Here is a 14,410-nt window from a genome sequence, read left to right on the forward strand (position 1 = left end):
ACAGGCACGCTGGGACATTGCTGAGAATGAACTATAACTGTACTAAAATGTCTTCTGAGATCTCCTTAGAGCTTTTTCTCATCTGCACAGAATGGACTAAAACGCTGCAGCAAATAGGATGAACTAGAAGTGTTTCTGAAGGGCTCAGTGGAGGGGAAAATTGCAGCTCTGTGATAAGCACCCCGGCCTGTTAGTCCCCATCCACTGGAATATGTGACAACAGACTCTCATTTCTCTAAGTCTCCGAGACATGGAAGGGGCAGAGGTTACCGATATCATCACTGCAGCCTTTTCGCTCGTCATTTCTTGTAGCGCAGGAAAGGGAAAAGAGGCACATACTGCCTAATGCACTCCCTTATAATACCCTAAATACCTGGAAACCAACTGTGCTATAATAGGGACGTATACATGTAAAACCCAATCATACTATCATTATATTGTGCTATATAAATCATACCTTTACTGTATATACTCTACACAGAATCGGACGCGGTCCCTGTCCTCTGAGGGGCTCCTATAATTTTCCACACAGAAGTGTAACTAGTGGCTCATATGGCTCATATGTACCCAATGCAAAATCTGTAACAGGTGTCATGATCCAGACCAGGTTTTGAGTCCTGTTTTCCCTTTTTCCCGGTCTGGTCATGTGAAGAGTTAACCTTTCTCAGCCTCTGTCTGGGCTCAGGTTGGCTATTTATCCCCGCTGTGTCCTGCAGATCATGTCGGTTATAGTTTTTGCCTAGTGCTGCTGTAGCTGACTGATTGCTCTGATTTGTCCTGCTGCGTTTGCTGTCTGAACCCGTGTCTCTGTTTTCCCCTATTCCCGTCTTGACTCAATGCTTTCCTTTAGTGTGCAGACTCCCTGGTTTTGACTTGGCTTGTATCCTGACCTGCTTCTGTCCTTTGTCTTATCTGCTCCTGACCGTTACTGACCCCCTGGCTGGTCTCTGACCAGGAGTTTGCTTATTCCTTTGGTACTGCGCTACAGTTTAGGATTTTACCCGGCTTCTTTGACTAATCTGCTGCCACCTGTCGTAGCCTCATTACTGCACTGCAGGCCAGCTCTGTTTAGGTGCAGTCCTGCTTCCACTCTACTGCCATCTAGTGGAGCCTGCACCTACCTGTATTGCAGCAGCGTGACAACAGGTCCTTCCGTCATGCACCATTTATATTACTGGTAGAGTCAGATTTACTTCCACACACATTAGATCTTTGCTTATAGGCCGACCTTGGACATAAAGGAAGGAAAGATTGACATGTATACATTAAAGAGTGTAAATGTAAACTAGTGTGACTCCTTCAGAACTATGGTCACCTATGGCAAGAAACTGTAGCAAAATAGTGAAAAACGTTGCAAAAAGTGCACAAGAATGTTTGGAATTTATACAGGAGCCTCTATGATGGGTTGAACCAAATGTATCAGACAATTTATGCCTTTAGACTCCTGCATTCTACATATGGGGCATCATTTGGGCAAGTGGTTGAAAAGATTTCCAAATGCTGCATGTGTACCCCTATATTTACGGTCCTGTCCCTCCCTTAGGCATAACTAGTTTTTAAGAACGTGGGATAAAACATTTCTGAGGATCAGAATCTACCAATATTTGTACAAGAGGAGAAAGAAGAAAGTATCCATGAGACTGCACAGCAGAGGATTTGGGGTCGGCGGACCACCCCTGGCTAGCTGTAACTCTCCCATGACGGACACATCATGCATCTATGATTGGTATCAAGGCACTGAACACTGAGCCATTAAATACCATATAGAGTATGAACGTCAAAAGGAGAAGTAAAGTAAGATTGATATAGTACAAAATAAAAATACATATTAAATAATATGTGAAATACGTTGTAGAAAGCCCCATAAAATAATGCATTAAGAACATTTGCAGGAAACAGAGCCAAGGGACCGATCATCGCCAATCCTCTAGTGTCTGCCTACGTGTATTCCCCATGAAATAACAATTGTGGAGCATTTCTTTCCATAACTCCTCCGTTACTCATCCTGAACATTTGTCAATAAACTGACAACTGGGTGTCACCCTTCCCCCTTATTATAGGGGTGCATCTCTATACAATCTGACACTGTCAGCAATGATTGGACAAGGTCACTGTATGCAAGGACACACCCCTAGCTTGTAACACCCAATTGTTAAATAAGTCATTATTTTCTAGTAAGAACTGAGCAGTATTGCTGTGAATCTAGCACTAAGGCGAGATAAAACACTTACTAGAAAGTGTCAAGTTGGTTTATGCTTTTTTTCTCTCACTTTCCTCCTCCTCCTTTCCTCTCCATAGACTTCAATAGGTGCCTGTAATGTGATCCCTCAGTGGGCCGCTAGTCTGTTCTGTCTTGGCCAAGATGGATTTTAGCTTCCCCCAACCCCACATTGACTACAGAGACGAGGAGGTGGAAGAAGGAGAAGTAGTGGCTGATTAGTGGAGAAATAAGCACATTTTTCTAATATATACTACAGTGTTTCCTAATTTTGCTTGTACTATTGAATATAAAAAAAAAAGTTGAAATGACCATGACCATTTAAATTTTACATATGTGACTATGCAGTCATAATAAAAAAAAAAAAACTCACCTGAAAGTTTTGACCAGATCGTGCAACTCTTTGGATACATCACTATATGTGATCCGAAGTGGCATCAGTATAGCTGGGAAGCTAGAGAGAAGGAAAAAAATAGCAGTAAATCTTGTGTCTGCAGAATTCTGTCCATACACGCAAGTATTAGGCTCTGAAAACCATTACTGTCTTTACAGTAGTCTGTTATGTATTCTGCAGTATGTGACTGCATGCAGAGCTATTTCACTCTTCAAAAAGGCAAGACACTGGGGGGCTGCGTCAGGGTTCCCCTGGTTGTGTCCCCTTTCAATAAACATATAAATACACGATGAGTCCGAACACTGTGATTAATGAATACATGAACTGCACTATTGCTATAAACGTTAAAAAAGTAAGATAGTTAGTGAGCGCAAAAGCCATCCAACCACGTCAAGGTGCACATAAATATGGATGGCCAACCACTTCAAGGTGACCTTTTAATATGGATAGTCCCTATCACTTATAGCCTACCTCGCCATGCGCCAAACTCATCTGAATGCGGAATGAAAGAACAGCAGGTGTGTCTGACAACTAAAGCCCTGACTGGGAAGAAAGTGTGGTTTGGCACATGAAGAGGTAAGACATTACTGATAGGGACCATCCATATTAAAAGGTCACCTTGACGTGGTTGGATGGCTTTAGAATGGTTTCATCAAAAAAAGCTAACTAGTTTCTTACGTTGTTAACGTTTACAGCAATATTGGAGTTCATGCACTCACTAGTCGCACATCATGTGTGTGTATGACTGTATAATGGCCACATAGCGTATTTGTGCACCTGAACAGTGATTTAATACTAAAGGTGCGCGGCCACATATATATATATATATATATATATATATATATATATATATATATATATATATATATTGCCCTTTCAATTGACAGTCTTTATATAACAAAAAAAAATACACAACGGAAATCAGGTTTATATTATAAAATTTACTTATTTTCATCTCACGAAACACAAAACAATAAATTTTGCATATGACACGTGCCAGATCTTCTTCCTTCAGAACAAACTGCTGTTACTATAAAGTTTTTCAAAAGCAGAATACACAATATGTACAGAAGGGTTTTCATTCAGTCCCACTGCCCCCAGTGCATAACCTTCAGCCCAATTGCCCCGTTGTATAACATCTGCCCACTCAGCATGCCACCATCTGTCATTAGTAACAAATGGGAATAAATCACTAGTGGTGCGGGTCTATAATAGGAGCCACCAGTGGAACGAGTCAGATCATGACATCTCTTCCCTTCTTAATATTCTAGCAGCTGGATGCACGCCTTACATCACCAAGCACAAGGCCAAGTGTCAGATGTAGTGGTCTAAACCCCCCAAAACTGGACTCTGTGGCAGTGGACACATGTTTGGTGGAATGACTGTTCACACTTTTCTCACTGGCATCGGATGGACGAGTTTGGGTTTGGTGAAGTGACCGCCAGGAGAACGTTACTTGTCTGACTGAATTGTGCCAACTCTACTCTACTCTACAGTTTGGTGGAGGAGGGATATGATATAAGGATGTTTTTCAGGGGACAGCCATGGCCCCTTAGTTCCTTCCAGTGAATGGAAATCTTAATACTTCAGAACAAGACATTTTGGGTAATTGCAGCTTCCAACTTTGTGGGAATAGTTTGGGGAAGGCCCATTTCTGTGCCCCATGACTGTGCTCCAGTCCACAAAGCCAGGTCCATACAGACATGGTTGGGGGGAGTTTGGTGTGGAAGAACATGACCGGTCGCACAGAGCCTGGACCTCAACCCCATCAAACATCTTGGGATGAACTACAAAAGGAGACTGTGACCCCGGCCTCCTCCAACATCAGTGTCTGATCTCACAAACGTTCTGGATGAAAGGGCAAAAATTCCCACAGACGCCTCCAAAATCTTGTAGAAAGTCTTCTCAGAAGCAACAAAGGAACCAACTCCATATTAATGTCTGTGGATCTAGAATGTAGAATTTCTTGGCAGGAAATATCTATTATAATATATATATATAATATAGTGGACATCATCCACAACAATAACTCGGAGAGATCTATAAAAACAGATTAGAGAACTTGTATTCATTTTCTAGATGCACAGAATGCTGATCCAACGCTTATGTCCTATAGTGGGGTGATCACTGGATCCCTGTGTGGTTTGATCATTCGTAAACATTTGTTCGGTGTCAAATAAGGCTTTAAAAAAAAAAAAAAAAAAGGATCGAGTTAATAGCGGGTAAAGATTTCAGGTTCCATGGTCATTTGTTCTATACGCAACGACAACAGTGACCCCTACAGGGTAAAGGGGCTCTCGTCCTATAGACTCTCAGCGCTACTAACACCAGCAGAACGTAGTGACGCCACCATGGGAAATGCATTGATTTTCTGACCAGCTGGAGTGTCGTCTATTGCTGCTTTCTCAGCTATTTCCACTGCCACTGACACTTAAAGTCGATGCTGTTTCTGCGTCGTGAGAGTCTTTGTAGTGTCGGACGGAGCTGAAAGGCTCACGGCTAGTGCGAGTACAGCAAATAAGCTGGATGGCTCTTTTATTACTCTGATGGGGACCCACGGACGCAGCGATGCCTGAAGTAGGAGCACGGCTGGACAGATCATTAAAGAGGAGCCATAAGTGTCTCCTGAGAAGTCTGGATTAGTATAGATTTGTAAAAAAAAAAAAAAAATCTATTCTGGATCATCTGTGGAATAGGGTGGTTCCATTGTTGTTCCTCCTGGCAATATATGAAGCTAATGAAAGCTGGATATTACCATTCCCTTTGTCAAAAGGGACAAATCCCTACAAAACTAAGTCCACGATCCATGACACAAAGCGATTACAGAATATTGATTATATGGTACAGATGGGGCAGAAGATGCAATGTAAAGCTGCTTTGTGGATTGGAACGAGATCTGGATTGTAACGCATCTCTACCCAGATGGTACAACACATCTTCACGGGATCTCTTTTTGGGACCCCTAGTAGGTTTCTCCATCTGGAAAAGATTTGACCGAGCCTAACCCAGATGAGGTTTAATGCTGATAAATGTAAAGTAATGGACCAGGACGGAGTAATCCTATTGCTGCATATACATTACATGGCAGAAAGGCGATTCTGGCAGCAGCTAAATAGGAAAGGGTTCTTTACAGTTAGAGCAGCAGACGGGGGAATGCCGACCACAAGAGCTAGTAATGGCAGATAATATTTAAAAAAGCTCTGGATGCTTTCCTCAATACACCAACCATTGGGGGTTATAGATAATCTAGCGATAGAGAATGCAGAACGGGTCTTTTTTCAATTTATATAACTTTGTAAAAATCTTGACCCTGGTGTGAAATGCAAATCTTGGGTTTTTCATGCATCACTATCTACATGTGCCCAGATAAGTGCAGAATTATTTACGACTGCTCCACTGTACCCGGACATATTCTTGCAAACAGAGAAAAACAAGAATATTGTTTGTATGTGAAGAACGGTGCAAGTTTTCACACTTTATAAAAAAAAAAGAAGGCAGTTTCCTGCTGGTGCTGGGCAGGGGAAGGTGACAAGAAATGGGGCAGATCGAAGAGCTTAAAATAATAGATCTGATGTTTTACATGGCCGGATGCAGTGACGCCCATTCTGTAATAAAGGCGAGCTGACACAACAGGACGAATGCTCGGAGATCATCATACAATCATGTGAGGTGCATAAAATGTCATAAGCGGTTCTGCCAAGCTATATGGTAAAAGCCAAATATTTCAACCATTATCCCCATGAAGGAGACCCCAGCACACATCAGATGTGCAGCGACCGTACTGGCCGAGTGACCGGCCGACCAGATCACACGTATGAGGCCCTCCTGACTCTCCACCATTAGCAGATATCAGGAGGATCAGGATTGTGGGGTTTTGCTGTAGATAACTTAATAGGCGGCTAGGAATGGTACGGCCGCAGCTTATCCCCTCTTCCTACAGAGAACACATGCACGCTCGGATGATCTGAGCGTGCATGCGAGAGTATTCAGGGCCTGGAGAGATAGTGGGATATATATCGGAAGGCTGGAGCAAGTCAGTTCTTATTTTTGTCTTTTGACCATGTTCCTATGGTTTAAGGGGTTGTATCATCACCTTTAATGGGTAAAATTGCAGGTAAAAACAAGCAACTTTGCATCTTATTAAAACAAAATAAAAAAAATATGCTACGTTTTCAAAAAGAGGGATTATTAATTGCATTATATACTGCTTTTTGCCTAAGTTACCAGCTCCCCGTAGTCTATTATCAGTGTTCGGTCTCCTAGAAAAGGAGCGCAGCGCTCGCAAGCTCACTGTCATAAAGCTTGTAAGCGCTGCTCCCTGTACTCCTCCAAAGTTGACCCTGCTTGCACTGGAGAATGAACTTTTTGGACCATCGGCGCACCCGTGACGCTGGCCTGAACTTTAAGTCAATCAGGAGCGCACTGCCACCCCCCCCCCCCCACACCTTGGCAGGAAGCTGGGAGGCAGGGGAGCGGTGCACTCTTATTAGACAACCCCTGTAAAGACAGTCCCAAGTAAAAGGTAGCAAAATACATCGACTACTGTGCAGGCTACTTACACTTTTTTTAGTTTTTCTAGTACTATTCGTTTACGGATCTGTTGCTGGGAACATGAATCCACGAGAGGAAGAGGTGGAGCCCAAGATGTTGTTTGCTGGGGAAAAAAAAGAACATAAAAAGACACAAATAAAGGGTTAATCCACCCCCATACCAAGCAAACGGCCTTAAAATATATGTATTGGCTAGAAACATGAAAATCCGTCACTTGTATTACTTTAATCATGGATATGGACAAATACAAGCCAAAAGCATTCCGATGGCTAAAGGGGCAATCATGACCATGATTAGGAGCTAGTGCAACTCAAAATGTGTCAACCGTTATCATTCGTTTTTAATTTTTCTTTTTTATGGTTTAAATCTACTAATAAATGTGATGTTTTATGACTTTTGTGGGTGCTGGATTTTCCCATTTTTTTTCGATATCCAAGTCATGTCTGATTTTTTCATGGACCCATAGATGGACTGATATCTGACATGTCTGTGTAATTTTGCGACTGCAAAAAAAATAAAACCGGATGTGTGAACAGCCCCATAGACTATACTAGATAGGGTCTCTATACATGAAAATCAAGGATTGTACACGTACATGAAAAACGGACGTCCGAGTTGGCCCTAAAAGCTCAATTCATGGTGCACAGACGGACCAAACACTAGGGCCAGGATTATGTACTAATTCCAAATTTAAAGGGGTTTTTTAGTTTCGGTAAACCAGTGTGTCAGACGCAATTTGTTTTAAAAAACAAACTCTTCCTCACTCACCTGTCCCGGGTCCAGCGGTAAGTCTCCACCACTACTATCTTGTCTGTTACTGCCTGCAGCGCGGACGTCATATAGGCAGCGCTGCAGCCAATCGCAGAGCTCAGCGGCTCATGCCATTGACTCAGGCAGGGTTGCTGAGTTCACTCTGCGCTGTTTTCTTGCATACAACAGACACCAGGAGTAGTGGAGACTCAGCACTGGACCTGGGGAGGGTAAGTAAAGTACAGTTTACTTAAAGAAAACTGCGGATTGTGGACAAGGGTTTTACGAAACTGAAAACCCCCTTCAATAGCATATCCTGAACTGGTTGAGTCTGGGTACTAACCTTGCGTTCAGCCACCTGAAGTCCATCTTGCTCATGTTCCACCTCTTCGGGTAACACGTACTGTCCCGTGAAGAACTGCCTGGCTCGAATTTCTAACATTTTTGTGTCTTCTCTAAGCTTTGAATAATTAGGAAGCGGCTTCGAGACCCTGTTTTGGTTCCCAAGAGGCAGACCCTCATTCAGGAGTGTCTCGCTGTTAGAAGAATTCTCCTTGATATCATCGTCCAAGTCTAAGTCATCTTCATCTAGTTCCTGCACCTCGAAGGTGGCCACCGGAACGTGTTCTTTATGTTCTACTACGTAATCTGTGCCAAAGAGATATTGCAAGGTTTCCTCTGATTTCCATTCGTTTAAGGTCTGCGTGAGGACTTCGAGCATACCACCTTTACCTACGACAGGATGAACGCTGGTTTCTTGGGTCGCCTGATAAGTCTTGGATTTGCAGAGAAGCTTCCTTAGATGCTCTGCACCACTTTTGCTTACTGCTCTCCGAGTCACTTCCGTTACTACCTCGGTGGCCTCTGTCCCATGCCCAACATCTCGAGGGCATTGCCCATCAGGGTCTCCTCGTGGGTCAGACGTCTTTTCATGGTCCTTTAAATTACAATGACCTAATCTCTCTGTAGTGTCGGCCAAATTCTGGTCTAAGTCCACCCTGTCTGGAGTCCTCTCCTCCTGGGTAACATTACCGCTGTCCGGTAGTAACTCTGCATCCTCATGAGTCTGTTCTGGAGCCGGGATGACCGAGGAGACAAAGGCCTGTTCATCTTCGCCGTCCTCATCGCTGTCGGCAGAGTTCGATCCGCCACCTTCTGTTGTACGTTTAGGTTCCTCGATTTCTGAAGCTTTAATGCGTCTCTCGGTTAATTTGACTTCTTCTCCGGATCGGCCACTGACAAGAAAGAAAGTGGAGCATGTGACTCTATTAAGTTTAACGACTGTGATAATTAAGGGGTTGTTGTCACCTTTGGGGTCATTTTTTTTCTTATTTAAATGTAGGGAATTTTCTTGCTGAAAAAAAATATAATAATCCTTTTTGTGATTGGTTCCCATTTCCCCAGCAGTAGCATCTTTTTATTTATTTTTTTAAATTTTTAATTATTTTTTTTTAACTGCTCTCAGCTGATCTATGGCCACAGACCACATCAAAGTTGGATGTGCAGGAAAACAGATGGTGCAAAACAATGTATGCAAAAAATATTTTTAGCCACAAATATATGCATTAAAAAAAAGGAAACAAAATTGTCTCCAGAGATGGACAACCCCTTTAACATATCTAACTCCAAATTCATAGAATCCATTAACAAAAATGGACACACACAGCATGCGTCACATACTACTTTCATGGTGACCAGAAATAAGAGGCAGTGAAGGTGTCCGTCCGTGGAACATATGTCAAACAAGTCTTGATGGGAGAAGTTTCCGTCAGGACCGCAGGACACGACTGCAGATGGGATTTTTTTCCTACATTATGCTTTATTACTCCTGTGATGTCCAGAAAAAAGCTCTAGTGCCATTTACTAGAAGTTTGTGTGGGTAGATGGAGTTTCCACTTCTAGTTAAAAGTTATGAAACTTTCCAATGTGCTTTGTGTATGAATTCCTTCAATTTTCTTTATTTCCCAGTGATCTACAATGTTGACTGATCAGCGCTGTCCCATTAAAGGGATAATCCACGCATGCACAGTATTGCTGCCATAGAAGTGAATGGAGCAACAATTCCGTAACGCAAGTGCCGTACCGTTCCACTCACACTGGGGTCACAACACTTCCGTTCTCTGGATCGGTGAGGGTCTCGGTGATCCTTCATGTCCCACCTGCCCGGTATCTCCTGCTGTCAATTTTAAATCATAGCTCCATTCACTTCTATGGGAGCAACACTGTGCATGCATGGAGTGGTGGTCATGCATTCACTCTTCCGTTCCATTTACATGGGAAACACTGGACCCCCATGCTTGGGATGGATGGTGGTCCCTGTGGTGATACATGTCGTTTGTGGGAAAACACCTATAGGCTTTGGGCACATGGAATTTTTTTTGCTGAGTTTTCGGAGCAGAAACGAAGGAGTGCTTTGACATTTTGGAAGTTTCTGCTCCAAAAAACTCCCCAAAAAACTCTGTGTGCACATAGCCCTAACTGGAAGGATTATTCCTCACCCCCCAAAATAACATGATGACCTTTATAAAATAATCAAGGATGGCAGAGAGGAAGCAAGTTGGGAAAAAAGCACATTCAGTATCATGCAGCTTTAAGATACACATCTGATAAGGAAATGAAACTCTAAAATGAAGTATCAATTTGCAAATGAAGGAAAAAAAATCCCCCGAAACGTTTCATATTCACAACGTAAAGAGCAACAGGAGCGACTGCAGACAATCCCCGGCAATCACCTCCCAAGATCTGCGCTATCTGCTCCTAAGCCGGGAGGTGACGGAAATCACAGAGACAACAAATGTACAGATTTAGTGGCCGCTTCTTGCTTTCTATCTCCTCCAGGGACATAAAAGGGCGCTGAGAGATGTGACGGGGTCCCGGGGACGGCACAAATAAATCTGGCATTGAACTGTCACCAGATGTAATGAGCAGGACGGCAGGATCCGCTGGTGCCGCCTGTGTACACAGAGCGTATGTGTGCGAGGTTTCATCAGGCATTGTTACCTGCAGCTGTACAGTAAATCATACACCGCAAACAGGGCCACGCCGCAGGAAAAAACAAACAAGGGTGCGGATCTAATCATCAAAGGAAGCGAGGGCGGAAGAAGCCCCCAAAACGGGATTTTATTTAATGCGGAATCATACCATTTCAGGAACTGTAGACTGGGGGTGTCCAACCTTCCGGCATCTCTGGGCCACATCGGAAGAAGGACAGTTGTATTGGGCCACACATTAAATACAAACACTAGTCAAAGCTGACAAGCTTAAAAAAAAAAAGGAAGGTCTGTGCACAATTTTCCTGATTTCCGCCACCATAGATCAGCAAAAAATGTCTCACATATTTCTAATTATACAGTATGTTTTAAAGTCAAACCGGTCCCAAAATGTTAAGTAAAATGCTGCACTGAGGCTGCTGTATATACATCACATAGGATACACAGACTGCTGTAAACATAGGATACACAGACTGCTGTATACATCACATAGGATACACAGACTACTGTATACATCACATAGGATACACTGAGACTGCTGTATACATCACATAGAATACACGGACTGCTGTATACATCACGTAGGATACACAGACTGCTGTATACATCACATAGGATACACTGAGACTGCTGTATACATCACATAGGATACACTGAGACCGCTGTATACATCACATAGGATACACTGAGACTGCGGTATACATCACAAACGATACACAGACTCCTGTATAAAGACTCACTTAGACCCTGGAGCAGCAGAGCTATGGTGCTAGAGAGCTGCAATGGCAGGAGGATGGAATGTGCTAACTATGCCCACAAAAAACATCCCGACGCTGGCACTAGCCAGTGTCAGATTTAATCCAGTGTAGTTTGTGCCATGCGGTGTTCAGTATAGATCGCTGTATGCGAGCACAGTTCTCTGCACAAAAATTGATGGACGGGCACCCTGAAAAACTCTGACGATAGCCCACTATGCAACTAAGCGACTAAGCTGCGACCCACTGGAAGTCTGTGTTGGGCCGCATTAACAGCCATCCTGGGCCACATGTGGCCCTAGGGCCGCAGGTTGGACACCCCCAATACAGACTCAATGATTCATAAATATGAGCAACTGAAATACACAAAGCAGATGTGTAAGTGACTGAATGAGCCTCATCTATGGGGCTGAATTTCACAGGACCTGGGATAAAAGTGTAGGTTCTGCATGTCAAACACACAAATGTAAACCGCACAGTTCAAAATATGTCCGGCCTCATGTACCCAGAGTTAGAATGTATTCACATGTCCGCATTGCAAGTACATGCTCTATCCGTATATTTCATGGTCAGAAGATGTATGTGCACACGTTTAGTATTTGCAGCAGATTTTTGAACTGCAAAAACCAGAGCATTGGAGAAATAAAGGTCGTCTGCAGAGATCTCGATCTACGCATGCGCAGCCTCCGGCAGACATTTTCTCAAGGCCCACAGCAAAGGAAATGATAAGGAAAATGGACTCTGCTCACCGGCGCCGACACCTTTTGAGATCTAAGGCACCGCAACATCATCCCGCTCCTGCCTGCCTCCTGTGACCCCGCTGCCATCCCTGCTAAGACCACTTTGGATTATAAGACGTACCTTCCCTTTTCCTCCGAAATTTGAAGGAAAAAGGAGATTTTTGTGTACTCACCGTAAAATCTCTTTCTCTTAGCCTCTAATTGGGGGACACAGGACCATGGGTGTTATGCTGCTGTCCACTAGGAGGTGACACTATGCATAATCTGAAAAAGATTAACTGTGGCTCCTCCTGTGCAGTATACACCCCTGGACGGCATCAGCCTTCTCCAGTTTTGTGCAAAAGCAGTAGGAGGAACGTAACATGAATAACATAATTATGCCTGTAAGAAGGCAACTATGTACGAGCTCAAGAAACAATATGAGAACTCAACAGTTACAACAGCCCAGAAAGGGCAACAGGGTGGGAGCTGTGTCCCCCAATTAGAGGCTAAGAGAAAGAGATTTTACGGTGAGTACACAAAAATCTCCTTTACTCTGTCGCCTCATTGGGGGACACAGGACCATGGGACGTCCTAAAGCAGTCCCTGGGTGGGAAGCAATGGACGAATATTGTGCAGACAGGCCCGTACACTTAGGGCACCGCCGCCTGCAGGACACGTCTACCCAGGCTCGCGTCCGCTGAGGACTGGGTATGAACCCTGTAGTGTTTAGTAAACGTGTGTAAGCTAGTCCAAGTGGCCGCCTTACACACTTGTTGTGCCGAAGCCTGGTGCCGAATGGCCCAGGAGGCCCCTACCGCCCGTGTAGAGTGTGCCGTAATACCGGCTGGAAGAGGAGAATTCTTAAGGCGGTACGCCTCTTGTATGGTGGATTTGATCCACCTGGCAAGAGTAGCTTTGGAAGCTGGCATACCCTTGTGGCCGCCTTCCGGAAGGGGGAAAAGGGAATCAGACCTCCGGAAGGACGCAGTCCTAGACACGTATATACGCAAAGCCCTGACAAGGTCAAGCGTATGCAGAGCCTTCTCCACTCTATGAACCGGAACCGGACAAAGGGATGGTAGTGAAATTTCCATATTGAGGTGGAAGTCGGACACAACCTTCGGGAGGAAGGATGGGACCGTACGAAGAACTACCTTGTCCTGGTGAAATGCCAGGAAAGGCCGTCTGCAGGAGAGTGCTGTCAGTTCAGACACCCTGCGTTGCGAGGTGATTGCCACCAGGAAAACCACCTTCTGGGAAAGAAGGCGGAGCGGGACCTCCTTAAGAGGTTCGAAGGGTGGTTCCTGCAATGCTGTCAGGACCAGGTTGAGGTCCCACGTTTCTAGTGGTCGTCTGTAGGGGGGAACCAATCGGGAAACCCCCTGAAGGAAAGTCCTTACTTGCGGCTTGGTAGCAATGCGCTTTTGGAAAAGCACTGAGAGGGCTGACACCTGGCTCTTAAGCGAGCCCAATGACAGCCTGGCCTCCAGACCCGATTGGAGAAAACCAAGTACTTTGGGTATGGAATAAGGGAGTGGGATCTGGCCACGAGATTCGCACCAGGTAAAGAAAACTTTCCAGGTACGGTAATAAATCTTGGCAGAGGCTGGTTTCCGTGCTCTGATCATGGTTCCAATGACATCTGCCGAGAGCCCTGCCTGGGTTAGAACCCAGGTCTCAAGGGCCACGCCGTCAAATTGAGAGCCCCTGAGTTCTGGTGATAGAACGGCCCTTGTGATAGAAGATCGTGGCGGTCAGGGAGACGCCAAGGGGCGTCTGCTGTGAGTTGTACGATGTCGGCGTACCATGTGCGTCTGGGCCAGTCCGGTGCAATGAGGATGGTTGGAACTCCCTCTTGTTTGATCTTCCTCACCACTCTGGATATCAGGGGGAGAGGTGGAAAAATGTACAGAAGCTGGAACTGGGTCCAGTCCTGAACCAGAGCGTCTGCTCCGAGCGACCGCGGATCGTGTGTTCTGGCAATGAAGTTGGAGACCTTGGCATTGAAATGGGATGCCATTAGGTCCACA

At 44.6% G+C, this 14,410-nt stretch overlaps 1 protein-coding gene across 2 annotated transcripts in view; it reads right to left on the reverse strand.

The window, feature by feature from the left end:
• The window catches only part of RPAP2 (RNA polymerase II associated protein 2), a 102,234-nt gene that overhangs the window by 66,298 nt on the left and 21,526 nt on the right, over positions 1-14,410 (reverse strand). For both annotated transcript variants that reach the window (XR_013218521.1, XM_077277256.1), the window contains exons 8-10: positions 8,257-9,148; positions 7,172-7,266; positions 2,592-2,672 (exon numbers count right to left, since the gene is read on the reverse strand). Coding sequence is in view for 1 of the 2 variants with exons in the window: in XM_077277256.1 (XP_077133371.1) it covers positions 2,592-2,672; positions 7,172-7,266; positions 8,257-9,148 (1,068 nt within the window). In the remaining variant the exon portion in view is untranslated. The remainder of the gene's footprint in view (positions 1-2,591; positions 2,673-7,171; positions 7,267-8,256; positions 9,149-14,410) is intronic.

This window comes from Ranitomeya variabilis, chromosome 8 (assembly GCF_051348905.1).
Source record: "Ranitomeya variabilis isolate aRanVar5 chromosome 8, aRanVar5.hap1, whole genome shotgun sequence".
Lineage (NCBI taxonomy): Eukaryota > Metazoa > Chordata > Amphibia > Anura > Dendrobatidae > Ranitomeya > Ranitomeya variabilis.